The 25188-nt window shown below is 47.6% G+C and overlaps 1 protein-coding gene across 1 annotated transcript in view; it reads left to right on the forward strand.

Moving 5' to 3' along the window:
• TRAM2 (translocation associated membrane protein 2) overlaps positions 1-25188 on the forward strand; it is a 75501-nt gene that overhangs the window by 29598 nt on the left and 20715 nt on the right. The window contains exon 2 of the mRNA XM_029243190.1: positions 9032-9095. Coding sequence (XP_029099023.1) covers positions 9032-9095 — 64 coding nt within the window. The remainder of the gene's footprint in view (positions 1-9031; positions 9096-25188) is intronic.

The raw sequence follows: 25188 nt of genomic DNA on the forward strand, positions 1-25188 counted from the left end.
AATCTAAAATGTTACTTAATCGGAACCCTCCAAAAATCACTTGGAGCCTGAAATTCTACACTCCAAAACTCTTTCTTTTTTCTTTGTTGATTTTTAATTTATTTTAAAGATCATATTGCATCAGAACAGGTGGCTTTTGCCCAAAAGGTAAAGATATTTTGTCCTGACCCATGTGGGTGTTTTAGGAATATCCACAAAGAATCTGAACTCTGCTATGTGGTGCAAGAGAAGCACATTTTAAGAACACTGACATTCTAAAAAGTTATTTTGTGTGAACACTTCCTTATTTTGTTATTTTAAAAATTTTAATGACCAAGCGCTTCTTTATTTTTATTTAGGTTTTAGCTTCTGTGAGGAATGGTTTATGAGTATATGCTGACCCACCCAAACAAGCGGAAAGCTCCTGGGGTTGGGGGTGAAATATATAATCAAGTAAGAGTATTTGAAATATTGACCCAGGGCTCTTCTTTGAGGGAGCAGACGAGAGTGTATATATCTTAAGGCCTCCAGAGAAGAAGTATATTTATTACATGGAATGTAGGTATTTTATCTAAGGCTATTGGTAAGGCACATAGTACGTCAAGTTCAATAGGACTCGGTGCTTTCACTGCCGAGGGCCCAGGTTCGATCCCTGGTGGGGAACTAAGAGCCCATGGCGAGGCCAAAAAAATTAAAAGCTCAACTTCAGAGATTTTTAAAACTCTATAAGCGACCCTTTCTAAATTCCTCTTGATCCCAAAATAAAGTTTAGACCTTGGAACCAATGAATGTCCTAAAGCAAGCACTATCATTGCATCGCGGCTGCTCCGATGATACAGGTTTTTCTCATAAATATACAGTGTTGTTTTTTAATCCGATACAAAACTGCAGTCGTGACCGTTAATAGGGAGTCTTCTCAGCCTGGTGAACACAGGCTTGTAGAGAATCTGTTTTGTGTGTTTGGGTAGTTTTGCCTAGTTCTTACATTAAGGCAGTTTTTCAAGTGAGAAAACTGAATCTCCAAACGTTGCTAAAAGCCACCCAGAAGGTCCTGTCGGCATCCTGCCCCTGGCTGCAGGCACTCGGCCCTCCCCGCCAGCCCCTGGTCATCCAGACGGAAAATTTCAGAAAGCAAGCATGAAAAGCATCTTTGTCTCAGCTGTATCTGCCTTTTATTGAGTGACAGTGGGGCTGCAAACCTCATACCTCAAGTACTGGCCCTAAAAAGGTGTGTGCAGGTGACCAGCCCAACTCGTAAAGCCAATACTTCAGGAGAGAAGGGCAAAAGACTCTTTTATTAAAAAGAAAAAAGAAAAAAGCCAAAAAAACCCTTCCTCATCAATTGGGCATGACTTTTTTTTTTTTATTCTTTTTCTTTTTTTGCAGTTTTTTAAAATTGAAGTATAGTTGGTGTACAAGATTATATGTTACAGGTGTACAGTATGGTGATTAACAATTTTTAAAGGTTATACTCCATTTATAGTTATTATAAAATATTGGCTATATTCCCCATGTTGTACAACATATCCTTGTAGCTTATTTTATACATAATAGTTTGTACCTCTTAATCCCCTACCCCTGTGTTGCCCCTCCCCCCTTCCTTCTCCCTGCTGGTAACCACTAGTTTGTTCTCTATACCTGTGAGAGGCATGACTTTTTTTTTTTGCACGGTACGCGGGCCTCTCACTGTTGTGGCCTCTCCTGTTGCAACGTGCAGGCCCAGCGACCATGGCTCACGGGCCCAGCCGCTCCGCGGCACGTGGGATCCTCCCGTACCGGGGCACGAACCCGCATCCCCTGCATCAGCAGGCGGACTCCCAACCACTGCGCCACCAGGGAAACCTGAGAGGCATGACTTTTAAATGTTCTGTCTGACTGAAATTTTTCTATCCACCGCCTGGGCAGAAAGATGCAAAATCAATTTTGGGAAATTCTGAGTGGGGGTCGTTTGGCTTCCTGAGAGCAGGCTGGGCCGGGAGAGGGGGGACAGGTCACTTGGCTCTACTTGTGCCCCTGAGGACCAGAGCATGAGCATCTCTCAGTCAGAGGGGTTCCGGGTCAGCCACTTGGACTGTGTTTCAGCCCCGGGGTGAGAGAGGCGTTGTTCATGGTGCCGAGCAGTGTGGGGAAGGGCTGCCTTGAACAGGGGTCCTCCTCCCCTCTCCTGTCCTTGGTGGCTCGTCTTGCAGCGCAGCCCCTTGCAAGGACCAGTGTGTGAATGTGGCCAAGAAGTAAACAATAAGCCAAACCAAAGGTCAAATACTGCTTACCAGGAAAACCATGAGACTGCCTTCATGACATCTTTCCTTTCTTATCTTTGGTGCCCAGATATCAGCTTGCAGTGTAAAAGGGCAGATTGGGGTATTGGGAAGCCCAGGTGTGCCCGGTATCTGGGGCTTGCGGGCTGGCAGGCTGACTTGAGAGGCCTTGTTTTCTCGCTGTTGTATACAGATGACACCTGGGCCTCATCTTCACAGCCTGCAGAAGCAGGAACATATTTGAAACTTGTGGGAAGACCTCTCAGCAGGCTGTCGGCGTGAGGCTGTGTTTTTGGCATTGACAGGGAGTGGAACCAGGAAATGATAGCCTTTTGGAGCTGAAGGTGGAGAGGACCTTTAAGGACATCCGTTCTGACCACCTGCTCCTGTCTATGCTTATCTGTAAAATGGGAATGTTACGAGTGTCTGCCTCTAGGGTGGTTGTGAGAACCGCTTCAGAAGTAATTTCTGTGAAGCACTTAGAAACGTGCGTGGCACTGAGTAAACCCTCGATGACATTCACAGCCATTATTTTTGTTGTTCATGGATGAGAAGACTGGGGTCCAGAGAGGTAAAATGCTTTGCCTGAGGTCTCCCGGCTGCCGCCCCAGCAGAGCTGGGACTGGAGTCCAAGCCCACTCTGCTCTTCTGGCAGCAGCTGTTAACTGGCATCCTTGGTCCAGCAGCAACTGAGAGCTCAGATTCATGTGCCCCTAATAGAACATGGCATGTGGAACGGTTTTGGTTTTGTTATGGCTACACAAGCATGCTCGGTGTCACTGCCTTTGTGCTTGATGCCCTGTTTGAGTTAAAAGTTCAGTGAGGCTTCCTCTGTGTGTGTGTGCGTGTGTGTGTGCGTGCGTGTGTGTATGTGTGCGTGCATGCGTGTGTGGTGGCCCCTGCTACGTAATTTAGTGTTCTTCTTTGCATTAGTGTATTAGCATGTTTCCACTTTTAACCTTTCACCCACTGATCCAGGCATTTAAAATGCTATTAAACTCAATAATGTTTCCATCAATAGCCTTTTTCCCAGAGGTATGGGAAATAATTGGAATGACATTTTTAACGGGCTCCTGTTTCTCAGCCCTCTGTGTTACACAAACCCAGCCAGCGCTGGCAGAGGGGGGGGCTTGTTGGCCGTTTCGTCCCTGGTCTGAGGTTGGGAAGAGTTGGGAGTGAAGTTTTGGGGTGCCAGAGGACCTTTTAAAGCACAGAGAATGGTTTTTGTGCTGGAAAGGTAGAGTTGCTTTTTTAGGGCAGTCTTTCTTGTTTTCTTATTAATGGACGAGGTGAATCCAGGAGCTGATCCCTCCTGCCTCCTTCTGATGGCTTCGAGAAAGCTTAGGGCCAAATTTCTGGGGACCTTTAGCCAACAACTTGGACTTTCTGGAATGAGGTTTTGTGGATCAGCCTCATTCCGGCTCCTTTGCCTTCAATATATATTTTTGGTTGTCCTCTCCTGCTTCTGTTTTAGGTCACCGTTCTATTTTATGTGCCGTATTGTGTGTCTCCGAAATTTGTTTTTGGAACACAGTTTTAAAAAATCAAATTGAATGTTGTCTTTTCTGTTTGTAAAGTTGTGAGGTCCTGCTGGGGAGGGGACCTCTCTGTGCCCAGGTTTAGCCTCTTCATCGATAAAACAGGGAAATGGACATTATCTTAATGAGACGTGTAACGTGGGAGTGAGCACAGCTGCCTGAAAGAAGGTTGCACGGTTTGGAATGGTTTCACCTGCTATGATGAGGGGTGTAGGGATGGAAAAATGCTGGAATCTCAAACTTTTTGCTTTAATCAGTGTCCCAGGTCCTATTCTCTTAGAATCATGTTCAAAGAGCATTTGTTAAGCATTCATCTGCGGTTATTAAATATTATAGCTGCTTGCAGTATTCGCTCATCAAATAGGCATTTATGAGAGACCTACAACGTGCCCAGCACTGGGACGGACCCCAGGGAGAGAGAGGGGACATGCACAGGGGAGTGAATGAGGGCAGAGTACAAGCTGAGGGTCAGGTGACAGTGCAATACTGGCTCCCCTGCTTAATCATGTCTGCATTTATCAAGTGCTTGCCGAGCGCGGGCCGTTTCTGGGCACTGTTGCAGGCAGTGGGTTGAAGTTAATCAAGATGAGTGAGATCCCCGCTTTCTTAGAACTTACATTCCAGTGAAGGGAGAGTTTAAAAACGAGGAAAGACAAACCGCATAAAGCTGTCTACTTACCAAGGGTGAATTTTATGGTGTGTAAATTACATCTCAATAAAGGTTAAAAAAGAAAAAACCTCAGCCCTCTTTGGCCTTTGGGTTTGCCGCAGGGCAGCTGACCCTCACTCTCCCGCGCCTCTTGGGTGTGCACTGGGGCTGCTCGCTGACATGTATATGTGACCTCAGAACCTGATCTCCGGGTTTTGCGGTATCTGTGGACGTGCACAGGGCGGTGAGATGTGTGGCTCACCCAACGAGATGTCCCCGGATGAAGGGGAACCCAGCGACACTCTGCCTTCCTGGTCCAGCTCCTTCTGTGAGCAAGTGGCTTTTTGCCGTCTGTTTAGTGCCACGTTCTTGCATCTTTGTGCCTTTTGTCAGTGACTTGGCTGCTTATAAAATGGCCCTCACGCGTGGTGCTGGGCCGCCGCCTCGGGGTCCTGAGCATGGGGAGGCCGTGAGGGGCCTGGTGGAGAACATACGCGTGTTAGAAGGGCTTCCTTCAGGTGCGAGCCACAGGTTCAGTGTTCACACTTCAACAGCCTGCGTTCCACACAGCGTCTTTCAACAGGAACACACATAAACCAAGGTTACATGTTGATTGGTTGATGGAAATGGACCAGAGGCCTTTAGGAACCTAACCCCTAGGAGCAGGGGTCCTTTGTCGCTGGGATCACGGTAACTTCCAGAACAGAACGACTGGGAGTAACAAGAATTGACTGGATATGCAGGGCCAGGCCAAGGGCATCTGTCCAGCCCATATGCCGAACGGCTGTCCTCATTAAAAAAAAGGGGGATTATTCTTCCAGCAGTTACAGGCTGATGCTCTGTTGTGTTAACTCCTGTGTCAATAGCTGGTTCCCTTAATTCAGGGTACAACTTCTTGTGTAGGACAGCATTACTTCACATACCATTTTTGTGGGTGTTATATATCTGACTTGGGGCTAATTGAGACAACACAGCTGCATTGTGGTCTTTGTTGCTGCGCACGGGCTTTTCTCTAGTTGTGGCGAGCGGGGGCTTCATTGTGGTGCGCGGTGTGGTGCGGTGGCTTCTCTTGTTGCAGAGCACGGGCTCTAGGTGCGCGGGCTTCAGTAGCTGTGGCTCGAGGGCTCTAGAGTGCAGGCTCAGTAGTTGTGGCGCACGGGCTTAGTTGCTCTGCGGCATGTGAGATCTTCCCGGACTAGGGCTTGAACCCGTGTCCCCTGCATTGGCAGGCGGATTCTCAACCACTGCGCCACCAGGGAAGCCCACAGCTTTTTTTTAAATTGAAGTGTAGTTGATTTACAATGTTGTGTTTCAGGTGTACAGCAAAGTGATTCAGTTATACATATATATATCTCTCTATATATATTCTTTTTCAGATTCTTTTCCATTATAGATTATTACAAGATATTGGGTATATTTCCTGTGCTGTACAGTAGGTCCTTGTTGTTGATCTGTTTTATATATAGTAGTGTGTATCTGCTAATCCCAAAGTCCTAATTTATACCCCTCTCCCTGGCTTTCCCCTTTGGTAACCATAAATTTGTTTTCTAGGTCTAGAAACACAGCTTTTTAATTTGTTTAAAACAGACTTTCTGCCTGTTGCATTTTGTGCTTTTGACCAATTAAAGAAGCCAGTGGCATTCTTAGTTTTATCTTGTCTATGTTTGCCACTAGTATATCCCTGTGATTTTTTTTGTGCCCTTTATTAACTGCCATCTTCTAAAATCTTTTTCAATAAAAAGAAAGGATGCAAAAAAAAAAAAACAAAAAGGCCACACATCTGTATACACTTTCGCCGTGAGCCCGTTTTATTTGGCCGAGCTTTTCGGTGTTAAACATTAGGGGTAACCCTGTGGGAAACAGTAATGAAAAGCACTAGTATGTATAGGAAGTTTTTATTATATAACCACTTATCTCTACGTTGACATCAGTAAACGAAAGGTTGACCTACATGTTTTCTGTGTCACTATACTCTGAATACTTTCATGTACTCTGAATATTTTTGTGCCTTGGTCTTTATGTTCCTGTAACAACCATTAGATTAACAGAGCTAAGAAAGTGATTTAAATAGTATTTAATAAGTTGTAGCCCTTGTACTAAATAAGTCAGAAGGAGAAAGACTAATACCATATAGTATTGCTTATATGTGGAATCTACAATATACAAGTGAACTTATTTACAAAACAGAAACAGACTCACAGACGTAGAAAACAAATTTATGGTTACCAAAGGGGATATATTAGGAGTTTGGGATTAGCTGATACAAACTACTTTGTATAAAATAGATAAACAACAAGGTGCTACTATAGAGCACAGGTAACTATATTCAATATCCTGTAATAAACTATAATGGAAAAGAATTTGAAAAAGTATATATGTGTATGTATATGTTTATATATGTGTATATGTATATATATATCGCTGAATCACTTTGCTATACACCAGAAACTAATACAACATTGTAAATCAACTATACTTCAATTAAAAAAAAATTAGAAAAGAAAGTTGTAGCTCTTGTCAAGTGGCATAAACACAATCCAAGTTATAATGTCAGAGTAAAATGAAATAAATTCCAAGTGTAGAAATGCATGGGAAAAGCTCTCAGAGAACTGACCCCATACATGTGGAGAGAGGAAAACCAAGACCGTAGAGTGTATATTTGGTTTTTAACTTTACGTATTTCTGAATTGTTTCACTTTTTAAAAAGTATGTTTCTCTTGAAGTTAAAATAAAAATTGACCTAAAACATAAGTTGATTAAATGAAATGAATTCTCTGGAGGACACAGACAGTGACTAGCCAGAGAGGCCTGCTTTGTGAGGCTGGTGAGGGTGGGGCTCCCATGAGGGGCTCCCAGGCTGGGCTACGTGTGGGCTGCTCTGGGGAGCTTGGCGGCTCCCTGATGCCCCCGAGGGGCAGGGTTAATTGGCTGGGGCAGCCTAGGCATCGAGATTCTAGAAGCTCCCCCAGGGGTTCGAATGTGCTCTATGCACGGGATTCTGATGTCTCTTAGGAATGGACTCTGGCCAACTTCAGGAGGCCGTCTGGGGGTTCATACAGGTGATGGGGTCTGTGCTCCAGGGCAAGGCTGTGGGAACCCCAGCAGAAAAGTCTGGAAGGCACTCAGGGCTAACCAGCTCTTCCTCCATCCCCGCTCAAGATTCAGAGCCCAGGAGAGGGGGTCTGATGGGCTGGGGAGAGGGTCTGCTCCCTGTATCCTCCTGGGAGGGCCGTGGTCACCACAGTGACACCGTCACAACACACAGCTGGGGAGAGGTGTCTCCTCTGGAAGTCCTGGTATGTTGGGAAGGGGCAAAGGGGTACTGTTCAGCCAGAACCCCACAGAGGTCCACTTCAGCCCACCAGCTTAAAAGACGAGTGTGTTTCCTGAATAAAACTGAAGGAGAGATTGTGCCTTGAGCATGGTACAGCGTTTGGTGAAGGGGCTGGAAGGCATCATTCAACCATTTCTCTGCTGCTTCTGCCACAGTCCAGTGCGTTTCCTCCACACCCACAGTGCACCCTCCACATCTTTTTGTTTAGAGGAGAACCAGTAACGCTACTGTTGAGGTGTCCCCAGGGGCCTCCCAGAAAAGACCTGGGGTCTGGCCGCCCCTCACCTGGCCTCCGCACCTGCTCCAGAACCGTGTGGGGGCGCTTCTCAGCCCCAGCTGCACGTCAGAAACATCTGGGGAGCTTTAAACAATGCTAACAGCTGGGCCATCGCCACCCAGACCAGCTGGAGTACCACAAATATCCCGCCTTTAGAGACACGGGAAGTGAGGCTCCAGGTGTAAGATCACGGCTCCTGGTTGCGAGGTGGGCAAATGCAGAGGCACCGTCTGAACCCAGGCAGTCGGTTCTTGAGTCCAAGCTTCGAATCCTGCACCTTGTAGTCTCCCCCCTGCAGGCTGAACTGCAAGAGGACTGAGCTGGCCACTAATAACCAAGTGACGACCTCAGTTCTTCCACAGCACAACCGAGATTTGAAAGGCAACTTTCGAAATAAACAGACCAACAGAGTGGAGTGTTATGTTCTGCCCCCCAATAGGGCGTATGTGAAATTAGCAGCTGGAATTCTCTGTTTCTGAGGCTCAGGTTTACACTTTGCGGGCTGCCGCCCACGGTGCGGTTAGCCAGCGTGCTGGGGAACCTCGGCTAGGTCCTAAGTTCTGGAAATCTCTGGAAGGCTGTGACCTTATCTTCTGTTAGTTTCTGACTTCACCAATGCTGGGGACTTAGAACCAACGTGATAAACACTTGAATGAATGAATGAATGGCAGGCAGATTTGTACCCTTTGCTGGTGAGCTCTCGGCCGGCCGAGCACACCTCGTTGGATTCCATCTGCAGCGAGTGCAAGTCCAGATGCCATCCAGGACTTGGGATTGTTTCTTTTGCCTTTAGTGCAGGTATTGGGAGGGATGTCATTCAAGAAAATGGGAAAAAAACAAATGGTGCTAACTTGTGCTCTAGGTGAAACCCTTCATTGGAGAGGCCTGTGGGTCTGAGACGTGAAAGGCGTGGCCCGAGGGCTGGTAGCAGGCTTTGCTTGTTTCTTTTGATGTGGACAAGAAGCTAACGTGGAACTTTTTCCCTCTATTTCACAGGTCACCGCCAAGACTGCCTTCCTATTTATTTTACCTCAGTATAATGTTAGCGTGCCTACAGCAGGTAAGAAAAGCACTGGTCTCTATCTTTCCTGGGCCCTGGTAACCCCAAAGTTCTTGGAAAACTTCCTTTTCCTGTGTATGTGTATGATCATTTTAGATATTTAGACTCAGCATCCAACTCCCTGTTGCTGTGAAGATGCAGCTTCGGGCCACGTCTAGCCCTCAGCCCGAGGCTCTGCAAGCTTGAGGTTCTCGGGTCCACCTCCAGGAACTGGGCATCGCGGTGCCCTCATGGTGAATAAAGGTGGAATGTTCTTCACCGAATCCAGCCCTCCCCTCTTCATTCTGCAGTGGACAGGCGAGTTGTCTGGACTTGGAGGTCAGATTCCTTTCCTGGCCTGGCTCCACCAGCAGCTAGCTGAAGGTCGCTGGGGGCAAATCCCTCAACCCATGGTCTCTGCAGGACGTGGCCGGAGTCTTTCCTGTACTCTCCTGCCCCTGCAGTCCCTGTAGCCAGGCTCTGGGGGAAGTCACCCCTCTGGGACAGCCAACTTGGCCCTTCATCTAGAATCAGAGCGAGGGACGCTGGCAGGGGAGGGACAAAACTCCACGCTCGTGAAGGAAGAGGCAGGAAATGCCATGGCTAGCTCCGTAGTCAGGAGACTAGGCAACACCAGCTCATCCCCAGGCACACGCCAGGCTGGCAGGCACACAGACTGTCTTGTTCGATGCTGTGTGGTCCAAGGTCAAATTCAGCCTTCTCTACTCCTGTCTCTTGAAAATCCTAATAACTAGGACACCTCTAGACCCAGCTGTACTTATGATTTACGGATTTAAATTTTTCTTTAAGTTTTTTTGGTTTAAAAAAAAAATTGGGGTAAAATACACATACCATTTACTATCTTAGTCATTCTTAAGTGTACAGTTCGGTGACATTGAAGTACCTTCGCTGTGTTAGGCTGCCATCACCACCATCCATCTCTAGAACTGCTTCCATCTGGCAGAACTGAACTCGACCTCTTAAACAATAACCCCCCACTCTCCCCTCCCCCACCCACTGGCAACTACCATTCTACTTTGTCTCTATAAATTTGACTCTTCTAGGGCCTCATATAAGTGGAATCATATAGTATTTGTCCTTTTGTGACTGGTTGCCGTTTATTTTTAAACAAACATTTTCCAAAGTATATTTATGACTCACAGGAAATTTATAAAATACAGCTAAACATGAGAAGATAAAAATCGCACATGACCCCATCACCCAAAAACTACAGTTAGCCTTTTGGAATCCTGAGTCATAACCAGTTTTTTGCCGTTAGCATATGCTGAACCCTTTTACCATGTCCTTCAGTATTCTTCCACTCAGTAAGACATTTTGAAAAGCTACAGAGTATTTATTAATAGGGATTACTGCAGTTACTTATTCAATCCCATATTGTTGGATGTTTCTAGCTTCTGTAGTGCTACAGTAAACATTCTCGTGACTTCCTGCATTCATGATTATTTTTTAGGATAAATTCCTATTTCTGGAATTTCTGGGTCGAGTAGTGTGTACATTTTAAAGGTTTTATATATGTGTTGCCAAAATGCCCTCGGTCATCTAATTCTTATGACCCATAAATCCTGCTTTTTGGTAAATATAAAATGCATAGGCTTCTTTTTTTAATGCCAAAATGCCAGTTTATTAATTGATAAAGAGATAGCCACCTATCAAAGGTTGTGCTCGTATTTTCATTACATTTCTGCCCAAAGTCAATTTCCTTTTTTTAATGTTTAAAATTAAAAAAAATTTTTTGGCCACGCCATGTGGCACGTGGGATCCTAGTTTCCTGACCAGGGATCGAACTCATGCCCCCTGCAGTGGAGGCGCGGAGTTGTAACCCACTGGACCGCCAGGGAAGTCCCTGGATTTAGAGGGGATGCCAGATCATAGCCCAACACTGCTTTGTTAGCTACCAGGAGGAAGTGTTGTCCTGGGGACCATGGCAGTTGAAGTTCATGTGAGCGGGACGTGCCTTTATTGTAGGAAGGGCCTGTTTGTAAAGCCAGATCATGACCAGAGGGTTGATTTTTTTTTTTTAGTCTGAAAAAAGACTTTCCCAGAGAAATTGGGAGACAAGTGATATCCTAAACGCTTCCCTCTCATGTAACGTGAAACAAAGGCTTCATGTGAAGCTCCAGGGCTGCGCCCAAAGCTTCTGAGCAGGAGTGCCCCCCAAGTTCCTATCATGCCCTCAATTTGTTTGTTTTAACTAATTAATTAATTGATTAATCCAGACAAATATTTTTGTGCCTGCTGTGTGTCAGGCCCGGACTATAAAGTAATTATAAAACATGTCTGATCTGCGACTCACGGAACTTACTGTTTATTAGGGAGAGAATAGATAATACACAGCAAACAATAAATAATTATAGTTGTGATAAGCGTAGTGAAGGAAATATACAAGGTTGTGTGATAAGGAAAAATCAAAGGGTGATGACCAGGTGTTTCTGGGAAACTGCCTTTTGAACCGAGTGTCTGTGCAGGTGGTGTAGGGGGGTTTAGGGAGGGGGTCTGGGCAGAAGAAAGAACGTTCCAGGCACAGGGATCGGCATGTGCAAAGGCCTCAAGTGAGGCACAGACACCTTGGCGCATGCTAGTCACTGAAGGAAGGCCAGTGTGACAGGAGCCTGCAAGGTTCGGCATTTTTCTAGGGTGGGGCTATGCAAGTCTACCCCTAGAATCCTCCTCCAGGCCAGAAGAAGGCCTGGGTAGAGGTGAAGGGACATAAAATCCATACTGAAAGAGAGGATCAACTACTGCTAAATAGCCTGACTTTTATTTAAATCTTGCCATTAGGGGCTGTTTGAAATAGGACAAGCAAATCATCCAGAGAGACGGTGCAATCAGAGTAGCCTGTTTAATTTTGTTTTGAGCTCCTTGATCACCAAACCCAGGGTGGTGATGTTTGGTTTATAAGTTGCAGAGGAGGGCAGATTTCTCACGGGAAAGAAGCAGTTCATAACCAAGGCCTGTTGAGGTTGCGAATTTAAAGCCCTCCCCCCACAAATCGCTTTAAGGCCGCAGGTGCTTGGGAATGGATCCTATTTGTGTAACCAGGGTCAATTCTGATTTCTAAGGTTTCTTCTTTAAGTGGCCTGTAACTCGTTCAACTCAGTGTTTAAAATGTGCATTTTAGGAGAGCAGTAACGGTTTTCATACAGCGTGACCTACTGTTTCTAAATCCCTCATCCTCCCTCAGCAGAGGTTTTCAAGTTCTATAGAAAATAGCCAGTGGGAATGCTGATGAGGTTTTTTACCTGTTTCCTTGCCTCCCTCTCCTTCTCTCCTGTCTTCTTCCCGGCTCCCAGCATGTGCTTGTAGGCCAGTGGTGACAAACATACCACAAGGTGAGTGGCTTAAACAACAGAAATGTAACGTATTGTACAAATCCAAGATCAAGGTGTCAGCAGGGCCATGCTCCCTGGCTTGTGGCAGCGGGACACCAATCTTTACCCTGTGTCCATGGTAGCCTCTGCGTCCCGTTTCCCCTTTCTAAAGGGACACCAGTCATATTGGATTAGGACCCATTCTACTCTACTATGGCCTCATCTTAACTCTTTACATCTGCAATAACCCTGACTCCAAGTAAGCTCACATTCTGAAGTGCTGGGGGTTAGGAATTCATGGGAGTTTTGTGGGGACATGGTTCAACTCATAGTACTAGCTGTAAATATATGATTCTCTCACATTATAATAGCTAGTTAAGAAGATTAAGCTCCGTTCAGAGAGATGAACTCAAAGAGGAGATGGGCACAGTTGTTGCGGTCAGAAGTTGTGCATCTCGGGGCAGTGCCGGCGTCCTTGGGGTTTTCTTTAAGGTCAACAGCGATGAAGCAGGAAATGTTTTTTTTTTAATTTATAAATTTTAATTAATTAATTTATGTATTTTTGGCTGCATTGGGTCTTCGTTGCCGTGCGCGGGCTTTCTCTAGCTGCGGCGAGCGGGGGCTACTCTTTGTTGCGGTGCGCGGGCTTCTCATTGTGGTGGCTTCTCTTGTTCTGGAGCACGGGCTCTAGGTGCGCGGGCTTCAGTAGTTGTGGCACGCGGGCCCAGTAGTTGTGGCTCACGGGCTCTAGAGCACAGGCTCAGTAGTTGTGGTGCACGGGCTTAGTTGCTCCGCGGCATGTGGGATCTTCCTGGACCAGGGCTCGAACCCGTGTCCCCTGCACTGGCAGGTGGATTCTTAACCACTGCACCACCAAGAAAGGTCCCTGAGCAGGAAATGTTCTTGTCACCACATCCTGTCTCTCATTCCCACCTGTTAGGGTTGCCAGACTTAGCAAATAAAAAATCCAAGACCACCTGTTAAATTGGCATTTCAGATAAACAGCAGGTACTTTTTTTAGTGTAAGTATATCTCAAAGTATATGTGGGGCATAATTATACTAGAAAAGTATTCTCTGTTTGTCTGGAATTCAAGGTTCACTGACCGTCCTGTATTTTATCTGCAACCATACACCCAGCCCAGCTCCGGCAAGGAATAAAATGTCATGTGTCTGGTCTTGCCATTAGACACTCCAAGTCTCTCTGATTCAAATACCACAGAGTATCTGCTGTTACGGCCAGAAGTATATAGACTGTAAAAGGTCAGCAAAGAATAGAGGCTTGAGTCTTCCCACAGACAGACTCATGGACTGCTGGCTCCCCTTCTGATGTAGAACAGGTGACCCCAGACAGGCTAAAATGTACCAGGTTCTTTTGAGTTGTGCCACTAGTTTGCTGAGTTGTCTTGGGCAAACTATGTAGCGTCTGGGTCTCCATCCCCACCTGTCAAATCGAGGGTGAAGGTCGCTGTGTCAACCCCAGCGATTCCTTAAGACAGGAATCCAGGAGGCACTTGCTACTCAGGTTGTCCACAGACCAGCATCACCTGGGAACTTGTTAGAAACACTCCAGGCCCCACCTCAGACCTTCTGCACCGGAACCTTCATGGTAACGAGATCCCCAGGTATTTGAAGTGCTGCTGCCCTGGGTGAAAAGCTCTAAGTAGACTTGCGGATGACCCTGTGCTTCCAACCCCAAAGGTAAGAGAGGGAAACCCCGTAAATCCAGTAACTCATTTGCATCTTTCTGTTCTCGTCCAGTTTTGGTTTTGCTATAACTGTTGCGTCTAGGAGCGGGGGAGGGGGTGCCGTCACTGGGTGGATTTGGTTTCCAGCTGAGCCGCTGCTGCCCAGAAGTCATGGGCACCTAGAGCGAGACGGCTGGGTGCGAGGGGCCTCTTGGAGAGAAGGGTTGGTTTCACAGTAAGCAAAGGGGACAAGGACCCATCCCCTGGCTCTGTTGGTCCTGGTGGTTTTATCACCACCAGCTGCTGTGTAGCATTTAGCAGCTGGAGATGAAAGGCCCGGGACCCTCCCACACCATAGCGTGGCCCTTTTTCTCACAGCCCTTCCAAGATGAAACACACGGCCCCATCAAAACAACCTCAGACAGATGGTTTTTGGTTTTTTGGTTTTTTTTTTTTTTTTTTGTGGTACGCGGGCCTCTCACTGTTGTGGCCTCTCCCGTTGCGGAGCACAGGCTCCGGACGCGCAGGCTCAGCGGCCATGGCTCACGGGCCCAGCCGCTCCGCGGCATGTGGGATCTTCCCGGACCGGGGCACGAACCCGTGTCCCCTGCATTGGCAGGTGTATTCTCAACCACTGCGCCACCAGGGAAGCCCAGACAGATGGTTTTAAAGCCTCATTCAGCGAAGGCCTTTGTCCAGGGTTCAGAGTGTGTTTTGTTCCCTTGCTAGCTGGTAGGAGTTAGTCTTGTCTTGTGCTTGTATCATGTACTCGGAAGATTGGCATCACATATCAAACCAAGACCCTGTTTGTAAGATGAGCTTGTGGGGGACAAAAAGGGAAGAGACAGGTGGACGACAGGGGCTCCGGAGGAGGAAACCTGACTTGATTACAGCCGAAAGCTGCCCAACCCGGACCTGTGGTCTGTCCAGCTACAGGAGGCTTGAGACTCAAAGAGCCTGGCCTTGTCCTTTTATACCAAGGGAGAGAGTTGCTGGACATTCCCAAGGATACAGCAGTAAGGGCAGAGGAGGGGCTGGGCCCCTCACACCCCGTGCAGCACCAGGGCCCAGGGGAGCTGTGGGAAGGTTGGGTTGCCAAACGGGCTGGTGGACATGGCCCAGGGGACCCAACGAGGAAGGCAGAGATCTGGGTCCATCCTGGGCCCTCGGGCCAAACAGCTGCCAAGATCCCCTTTGGCCCTAAGGTCCTGTCTATATGGATAAGAGAAAATAAACCAGAGTCTTCACTGCCGTCATTATATTGGTTGGCATCTGAGGAAGAGTGGGGCTTATAGCCAGACCTGGACTTGATCTTTTATTTTATCAGTAAGCAGAAACTACTTATTAAACTTCCTTAGTCTGTTCAGGCTGCTATAACAAAATACTGCAGACTGGGTGGCTTATAAACAACAGAAATTTACTTCTCACAGTTCTGGAGGCTGGACATCTGAGATCAGGGTGCAGCCTGGTCAGGTGAGGACCCTCTTCCAGGTCACAGACTTCTTGCTGTGTCCTCACGTGGTGGGCGGGTAAGGGAGCTCTCTGGAGCCTCTTTTTTCTTCTTTGCGGTACGCGGGCCTCTCACTGTTGTGGGCTCTCCTGTTGCGGAGCACAGGCTCCGGACGCGCAGGCTCAGCGGCCATGGCTCACGGGCCCAGCTGCTCCGCGGCATGTGGGATTTTCCTGGACCGGGACACGAACCCGTTTCCCCTGCATCGGCAGGCGGACTCTCAACCACTGCGCCACCAGGGAAGCCCTGGAGGCTCTTTTATAAGGGCACTAATTCCATGCATGAGGGCTCGCTCCATGCTTATGGTTTATAAACACCTCCCCAAAGGCCCCACCCACTAATACCATCATCTTTGGGGGTTAGGATTCCAACATGTGAACTTGGCAGGGGACACAAACATTCAGACCATAGCAGTTATTATTTAAGTATAACAGTCGTGCAGGAAAGTGGAGGGACCGTAAGAGGTCACCTCCAGGTAACAGCACCTCGGAAGTGTGTCCCCTTCCTGCCTAGACTTGATTTTTGTCCAATCCCCTGTTACAGCCCGGAGAATTTATCCCACGCGGAGCTTCTAGAGGTTTAAGCAAGAACCACTGAGTTGAGTCACTGTGGCTAATTGTTAACCAGCCTGAAGCTGACCAAGCCGGTAGCATCTTTGAACGGCTGCCTCCCCTCCCCCGCACTCCCATTTCTCCTGATCAAATCTTTTCTTCTCCTGTCTAGCCAGGATCATGTTTTTTTCTTACTCAGTTGTTCTAACTGAAATAATTTTTTGTTCTTAATTTAACAATGAACTTGTTGATGTTATTTTTATCCAAGTTAAAAAAAAAAGGCTGTGACTTTAGACATTTTTTGGTATGTGATCTCGAGGAGCTGTTTCCTCTTTATGGCTCTCAGTGAATTAACAAAAAGTTCACACCTTCCGCCTCGCAGGTGCTCTTCACGCGCTGCATGTTGTCTGCCCAGGCTGGTTGTAAGTAGAAGCCTCAGACTTAGAAACAGCCGTGGGGCTGAGTGTGGGCCTGGCACCAGGAGTTACTGAGATACTTCTTTCTTGAAGGCCACAGGCCGGGTTATATTAGCCTTATAAAAAGGAATGGTACATCAGGAAAACTACGTAGAGGCTGGGCACTTTTATTTCCAAATTCTCTTTAGTGTATCTCTCGTTTTTGCTACATCTCTCATTTTTTGCTACATTTTTACATCATAAAAATATCCTTGTCTTCCTACCTTCTATAAAACTGGAGAAAATAGATTACAAATCATGCAGTCTGGGGTTAAAATGGTAGCTCTGCAGATTCTTTAATTCTCCAGGCAGCCTGGGAGAGGGAGGGAGGGAGGGAGGGAGAGTGTGTGTGTGTGTCTGTGTGTGTGTCTTAGTTTGCTAGGGCTGCCATGATAAAGTACCACAGACTAGGCGGTTTATACAATAGTAAAGCACACACATTCTTAAGGGAACAGTGTGATGAATTTTTACATCTGTGCGCACCAGGTGGGGAGACAGCGCTCCCGACCTTCTCACGCCCCTCCAGTCAACACCCCCTCCCAAAGCAACCGCTCTTCTGTTGTCACGTTTCCTGCTTAGTTTTACCTGTTCTTGCCCTTCATTTCTCCCTGATTTTTAAAAATGGCTCCACTGTTTATATCAGTACGTGTGTCAGAATCCCCTGGGGAATTTAAGCACAGATCCCTGGGTCATGCCCAAGTTTCTGATTCACTGGTCCTGGGGTGGACATACATGCAGCAGTGTGCACCCCTGGGATCCACGGAGAGGCTGGCACTGTGGTCCACAGCCACAGCTTGTTACAACTGTGTGTTATAAGCCCCCGTGTTTATAACCCTGGTCTGTTTACCCGGTCCTCCCTAGATGAAAACTTCTTGGGTTGTTTCCATCAGTTTATTGTCAAAAACCATGCTGCTGTGCGCAACCTTGTGCATGTGTCATTTTGAACGTGGCAGGTACGGCTGTGTGATAAATTCCCAGAAGTGGAATTGCCACATCCAAGGGCTGATGTGTTTGTAATCACGATGGGAATTACCAAATTGCCCTTCCGAAGAGGCGGTCCATTTTGCATCCCACCAGCAGTGTGAGAGAGAGCCTGTTTCCCCGCAGCCTCAGCGAGAGTGTGCGTCACGCTTTGGATTGCTGCCAGTCTGATAGGGATGACATGGTGTCTCATTGTAGTTGTAGCTCATTTCTCTTCTTTTTCTTTTTTTTTAAACAATGTTACTGAGAAGAGTGGCTTTTTTCTTTATGTTTATTTATTTTTGGCTGCGTTGGGTCTTCGTTGCTGCGCGCGGGCTTTCTCTAGCTGCGGAGAGCAGGGGCTACTCTTCGTCACGGTGCGCGGGCTTCTCACTGCGGTGGCTCCTCTTGTTGTGGAGCATGGGCTCTAGGCACACGCGCTTCTGTAGTTGTGGCACGTGGGCTCAGTAGTTGCGGTGCACGGGCTTAGTTGCTCCACAGCATGTGGGATCTTCCCCGACCAGGGCTCGAACCCACGCCCCCTGCATTGGCAGGAGGATTCTTAACCACTCTGCCGCCAGGGAAGTCAGGCATATTTTTTTTTAATATTTATTTTATTTTATTATTTATTATTTTTGGCTGCCTCGGGTCTTAGTTGCGGCACACAGGTTTCTCTCTAGTTGTGGTGCGTGGGTTTTCTCTCTCTAGTTGTGGTGCGCAGGCTCCATAGCGCGTGGGCTCTGTAGTTTGAGGTACGCAGGCTCTCTAGTTGAGGCGTGTGGGCTCTAGAGCGCAGGCTTAGTAGTTGTGGCGCACGGGCTTAGTTGCTCCGCAGCATGTGGGATCTTCCTGGACCAGGGCTGGAACCTGTGTCCCCTGCACGGGCAGGTGGATTCTTTTTTTTTTTTTTAAAACATCTTTATTGGAGTATAATTGCTCTACACTGGTGTGTTAGTTTCTGCTTTATAACAAAGTGAATCAGCCATACATATACATATATCCCCATATCTGTTCCCTCTTGCGTCTCCCTCCCACCCTCCCTATCCCACCCCTCTAGGTGGTCACAAAGCACCGAGCTGATCTCCCTGTGCTATGTGGCTGCTTCCCACTAGCTATTGATTTTACATTTGGTAGTGTATATATGTCCATGCCACTCTCTCACTTCATCCCAGCTTACCCCCACTGTGCCACCAGGGAAGTCTGGCATATTTTTTAAAAATATTTATTTATTTGTTTGTTTATTATTTTTGGCTGCATTGGGTCTTAGTTGTGGCACGTGGGATCTTCATTGCGGCATGTGGTGTCTTTCATTGTGGCATGTGGAATCTTTCGTTGCAGCACATGGGCTCTTCGTTGCGGCATGTAGGCTTCTCTCTAGTTGTGTTGTGTGGGTTTTCTCTCTCTAGTTGCAGCGCGTGGGCTCCAGAGCTCATGGGTTCTGTAGTTGTGGCACGTGGGCTCCAGAGCATGTGGGCTCTGTAGGTTGAGGTATGCAGGCTCTCTAGTTGAGGCGTGCGGGCTCAGTAGTTGTGGCGTGCGAGCTTAGTTGCTCCGTTGCATGTGGGATCTTAGTTCCCGGACCAGATATCGAACCCCCGTCCCCTGCATTGGAAGGTGGATTCTTTACCACTGGACCACCAGGGAAGTCCCTTCATTTCTCTTCTGTGTGAGGTTGAGCATCCTTTTAAATGTATAAGGGCCATCTGTGTTTCTTTTCTCTGTGAACTGTCCGTTCATACCCTTTGCCCATTCTTCTGTTGCGTTTGTTATCTTTTCATGCTTAGGTTCTAGGTGCTCTTCATACATTAGCAAGATTAGCCTTTGTTTATGATCCAAATTGTAAACATTTTCCCCTTGGTCATCACTTGCCTTTTGATTTTGCTTATGGTATTTTTTCATACCTAAGTTCTGGATTTATATATATTGTAAAAGATTCAAAATAATGGGAAAACAGAGTTGGCCAAAAGCACAAAAACCAATAGAAAGTAACTTTTACAAATCCAGGTTTGCAGGGCTTAGGAAGAAAGCCGGGAGAGAAAGGAGGCATCCACGTTGTGCAGTGATGCTCTTTAAGCCACCAGGTTTTCGGACAAAGGCAGAAGCCTCGTTGGCAGGTGACCAGACTTTAAGGGGATGTAAAGAGCAGATGGAGCGTCAGCCACAGGTGGCCACGGGCCAGCTGAGGCCCCGGGGAGGAGGTCAGAGATTGCACAGCTGTATCCGGACAAGACGGGACCTGTGAAGGCATGCGGGAGAAGCTGCTTACAGGTGACACCAGGGGAAACAAGAAAATGTCTATTAGTCATAGGAAACAAAACAGGAGGCCGGTAAGAGCGCTGCTCCTAAAGGGCCAGCTCCACCTGAGGTTGTCAGGACAGCCAGGCCCTTATTGATCACGTTGACTCTCTTTTTAAACTTTGATCAGAGATAAACAAAGCAAGTGTCACTTTTGAATGAAGACAGGATAACATCCACAGAGGGTGGGTCGTTATTGAAGGTGCTCCTTCCAGGGTGAGGTTAACCCTTCGGGAGAATATACTGACCTACTCCATGGTGTTGCATAGGAAAGAGGGCTCACAGAATATGGGTGTTGGGAGGTGTCAGGGGTCATCTGGGCTAGGGATTGCAAATTGGTGGCCTGTGGTCAGAGTTGGCTTGTGTATTTTCCTTAGCCAGTTTGGTGTTGGCCCATAAAGTGTTTTTACAATTTTGGAATTAGTCACCGGCATTTTAAAATCAGATGATTCACGTAGGGATTTCTCTCTTTGCTTTTGAAATATGGGGCCACGCCCTTCCCAGCGCCTTCCCCACTCCTTCCTTCACCCCTTGGGACATGCACTCTGCACTTTGCCACAGTCTCCACTCCTCTCTAATGTCTTCCCGACATTAAGACTGCCTGGCAGCCACCATGTATCCCAGTTTGAATTGTTGTTTTTCTTTAAGTAAGGTTGAAATGGAAGTGGATCTTAAACTTGTTTCTCTCTCAAAGTGGAAATGTGGAAGACAGACCAAGAGGGCCCTAGAGCTAAGGAAAAACAGTGGGGAGCATATTGTGGCACTGAAGACCGCTCCCTGTTTAGTGCAGCGGCCTCTGTGCTGAAAGGATTTATCTTAAGACGCACGGACCACTTTGCTCCTTGCATTCCCCACCTGGTCCCTGTGGGCGTTTTGCTGTGACTCAGGGCCAGAATCGCTTCTCTGGTCTAAGAGCTCAGAGATGTGCTGAAACATACTCTTCTAAAAAATCACAGTCGCTCACTGCCAGACCATCGCCGTTCTTTTTGAGAGCTCATGCAGGATAGGGGCACTGCTTAAAGGGTCAGAGCTCTAACTTGGGGAGTGAGAGGATTTTTATAAGAATTAGCAGCCAAAAATTTAAAAAGAAAAAAACCCCCAAAATATCCATTTGTTTATAGCCTCTTGGAAAAACACAAAGTTTCAACCTCCACAGCTCTGTGGCAAGCAGAAGGGGCCAAACCAATCTACTTTCCTGCCCTGTTGAAAAGCAGGAAGGCAGCAGACAAGGGGCAAGCAGTAGAGGTAATCTGCATGAATCAGAGCACAGCTTGTGAGTATCTGGATACCATGCTGCTTGTTCTGGTGTAGGGAGAGAGATCAAAGCAGCAGCTTCTTACCAGCAGGGGGCGGGGGATGTGAGGTGGCTTTGGGGGCGGGGCTGGGCCACCGGACACTGGGAGATCTGAGAAATGGCCCCTGTCCCTTTACCCTGTGAACCCTGTTTTTTCATCCCCTCTGCCCGCACCGTGGGTGGTTACAGGGATCAAATGAGACAGCACGCTGAAGCATTCTGAAAGCACGGGGGCTACAGAGGGCAGACAGATGCCAGAGGGAACTTTAGGGTCTTTCTCCACGGCCAGTCTGCCAGCTGGTCCTTTCGGTTCCATCACCCACACCTCTCCCAACTTGTCTTCTCCACCACACTGCTGCCATCTGAGTGCAGGGCGCTCCCGCCCCCCAGCCTGGGCTCCTGTGAGTGCCTCCTGACTGCCCTCCCGGCCCCATTCCGGCCCCCCAGCCCATCCACCTGGCAGGAAGAGCGCGTCTGTGACTCAGTCCTCCAGAACCTTCCCTTGCCGTTGGAAGCGTGACTTACCACGACCTGTCGGGGGAGCCCCCCGTGGCGTGGCTTGCCCACCCCTGCTCTGCAGGTCATGCCAATCCTCTGTCCAGCAGGACCTTCCCCGGATGCCTCCGCCCAGACCACTCCAGCCTCACCAGCTCTCTGGCCTGCGTTCAGTGACCCTTCCTCCCCAGGGCCCTGCCCCTCCTCATTTCCTGCCAGGGCACAGCACTGATCCCACCTGGCCTGGTGTTTTTTTTTAATTATAGTGAAATACACTTACCGTGAAATGGACCATCTTAATCATCTCTGAGTGTGCGGTTCAGTAGCGTTAAGTACATTCACGCTGTTGTGCAATCTCCAGAGCTCTTCATTGCAAAACCAAGACTTTGTATCCGTTAAACAGCAACTCCCCATCCTCCCTGCCCCCAGCCCCTGCCAACCACCGTTCTTTCTGTCTCTGTGAATTTTCCTCCTCTGGGAAGCTCCTGTGATGGAATCATACAGTATTCGTCTTTTGGTGACGGCTTATTTCCCTTAGCGTTATGTCCTTTAGGTTCATCTCTGTGTAGCATGTGACAGGATTTCCTTCCTTTTTAAGGCTGAATAATGTTCTGTTGTACATATAGACCACATTTTGTCTTTCCATTCATCTGTTGATAGACACTTGGGTAGTTTCTACCTTTGGCTGTTGTGAATAGTGCTATGAACATGGGTGTACAGATATTTCATCAAGATCCTGCTTCCAGTTCTTTCCAGTCTGTATCCAGAAGTAGGATTGCTGGACCATCAGGTAGTTCTATTTTTAGTTTTCTAAGGAATCATCATGCTGTTTCTGATAGTGACTGTACCATTTTACATTTTCACAAACAATGCACAAAGGTTCCAATTTGTCCACACCCTCGTCAACACTTGTTATTTTCTGTTTTTTGTTTGTTTGGTTATTTTTGTTTTAAATTGTGGCCATTCTCATGGGTTTGAGATGGTATCTCATTGCGGTTTTGATCTACATTTCCCTAATGATAGTACCCCCGTGCTGCTATACAGTAGGACCTTGTTGTTTATTTTATCTATAGTAGTTTGTATTTGCTAATCCCAAACTCCTAATTTATCCCTCCTCTCCCTCTCCACTTTGGTAACCATAAGTTTGTTCTCTGTGTCTGTGAGTCTGTTTTTGTTTTGTACATAAGTTCATTTGTATCATATTTTATTTTATTATTTTTTTTTTTTGCGGTGCGCGGGCCTCTCACTGCTGTGGCCTCTCTCATTGCGGAGCACAGGCTCCAGACGCGCAGGCTCAGCGGCCATGGCTCACGGGCCCAGCCGCTCCGCGGCATGTGGGATCTTCCCGGACCGGGGCACGAACCCGTGTCCCCTGCATCAGCAGGCGGACTCTCAACCACTGCACCACCAGGGAAGCCCCTGTATCATATTTTAGATTCCACATATAAGTGATATCACATGATATTTGTCTTTGTCTGACTCACTTCACTTAGTATGATAATCTCTAGGTCAATCCATATTGCTGCAAGTCTTTGCCCATTTTTCAATCTGGTTGTTTTTTGTTTTTGTTGTTGCTGTTGTTATTGGCCTCTGGTTTTTAGGTGTAGAGAATTTGGTGTGCACTGGCTAAGCTCTGAGAGGGCAGGGCCATGCCCTCGCACCCTGCTGTCCCCCAGCACGGGGCCCTGCACGTGGTTTATTAGTGGATGAATAAACATGCAAGGAGCTCTCATCAGCAAAGGAAAAAAGAATGTATTAGTCTATCCATCCGTTCTTGTTTCAAGAAGGTTTTAAGGCTCTGGTCACATCTCTTTGGAACCATAGTATATGGGGTGACGAATGGAGGTGACTTGAAGAGGCTTTAAGATGGATAATCCAAAGTCTTGACACACGTCATTTAACTACTTTTGGACCACGCTCGTTTGATTGAGCATAAATCCTATTTTGCCTCATAAGGCTGGTCTCGATGGTGAAACTTTGCATGTGTTTAGTTATTTTATAGTTTCAAAATATGCTGCCATCTAATTAGTCTCCTTTGATCCTCCCTTATGAAGAAGGCAGGGCAAGGGTAATGCCAGCCCTATGATGGAAGGGCAGGAAGGAGAGGCTGACCCATACGCCCATCTCTTCCCTTCCTCGCATGTTTCCTCCTCGGTCCTCGGTGCTGATTCCCCTCCCTGATCTCAGTCTCTTCCCGGGTCAGTCACCTAGTCTTACCAGGTCTCTGCCGCTGATGGCCCTCCTCCCTCCCTGTTCCCTTTTCCCCTTTAATTCAGGTCCCTGTGGTTCCTTACCTGCATCACTGGTGTCTACCTCCAGGCACAATGCTGTTTACTGCTGCCAGAGTAAACTTTCTGAAGCCCAGATTTGCTCAGTTTCCTATTGAGTTTGAATTCTTTGATGTTTCCACATTGCCTTCAGGATAAAGTCCACACCCCTTGACGTGGTACCCTGGCTGCCTGCAGCACTGCATCCTCCTTGCCTGCATCCTTAGCAGATGCTGCGTCCTCTGCCCAGGATGCCCTCCTCCCCACACCTGGCTACCCCAGCTTGTTCTCAAGTTTCTATATCCTCCCGTTTACCCTGAGGGGCTGCCCCAGCTGGAGTCGGCCCTCCATTGCCTTGGCTCCCTGTGTGGCTGTGTTTCCCTCTTGGCAGCATGTGGCTGTCTGCAGGTCATTGTACATTTATTTGTCAGTCTCCCCACTGGTCTGTGCTCTCTGAAGCCAGGGCAGCGTCTTTTATCTCCGTGTTTCAATAATTAGCCCAGTGGCTCTCACAGAGCAGGGTCTTTGTGGAAGGTAGGAGGGAGAGGAAAAGGGGAAGCTTGTCTGATGTCAAAGTTCATGCTCTCCATGTCTTTACTGCCCCCTCCCACCCCACCCACCCCCCAACCACCAGTGCATTCTCCCAGTCCAGGGTGGCGGGGTCATGGGTTGACTCCCAGAGTGACCCAATCAGCTCTGCTTCGCTCTGCAGCCACCCTGAAACTCACCCACCCTGGCCTGCCTTCTGGTAAACGCTTCCCAGCAAAGAGAGATGACTCATGTGTGACTCAGCACGAAGGCAGCACAGCTGGAAAGGGGGCCAGTGTGTCTGCTTGGGGGAGGGCGGGCCACAGAGCACGAGGGATCCAGGCCTGCCAACTGGAACGAAGGCACGAATCCTCCTCTGTCCGCGGAGAGAGAGGCTGTAGTAGCAGAGCTTTACAAAACTTAGATACCTGGGATTCCATCTAATTTATTACTACTAAGTAATATTTTATTAAACTATTATTTAGTGCATGCCTACCATGGTTATAGGCACTGATAAGCATCTTGCATACAGATTATCTCGTTTAATCCTCACAATAGCCCAACAACAAAAATAATAGCAAATACATGTATAGCACTTACTATGCACCAGATACTATTCTAAGTAAGCACTTTGCACTTTTGAAGTCACCTCATTCTCACAGTAACCCTGCAGTACAGGAACTGCTGTTATCCTCATTTTACAGGTGAGGAATCTGAGGCACAGAAAGGTCAGAGGTGCTCCAG

The sequence above is a fragment of the Monodon monoceros genome, unplaced genomic scaffold (genome assembly GCF_005190385.1).
Source record: "Monodon monoceros isolate NGI ecotype Baffin Bay Population unplaced genomic scaffold, NGI_Narwhal_1 Super_Scaffold_3, whole genome shotgun sequence".
Taxonomy (NCBI): domain Eukaryota; kingdom Metazoa; phylum Chordata; class Mammalia; order Artiodactyla; family Monodontidae; genus Monodon; species Monodon monoceros.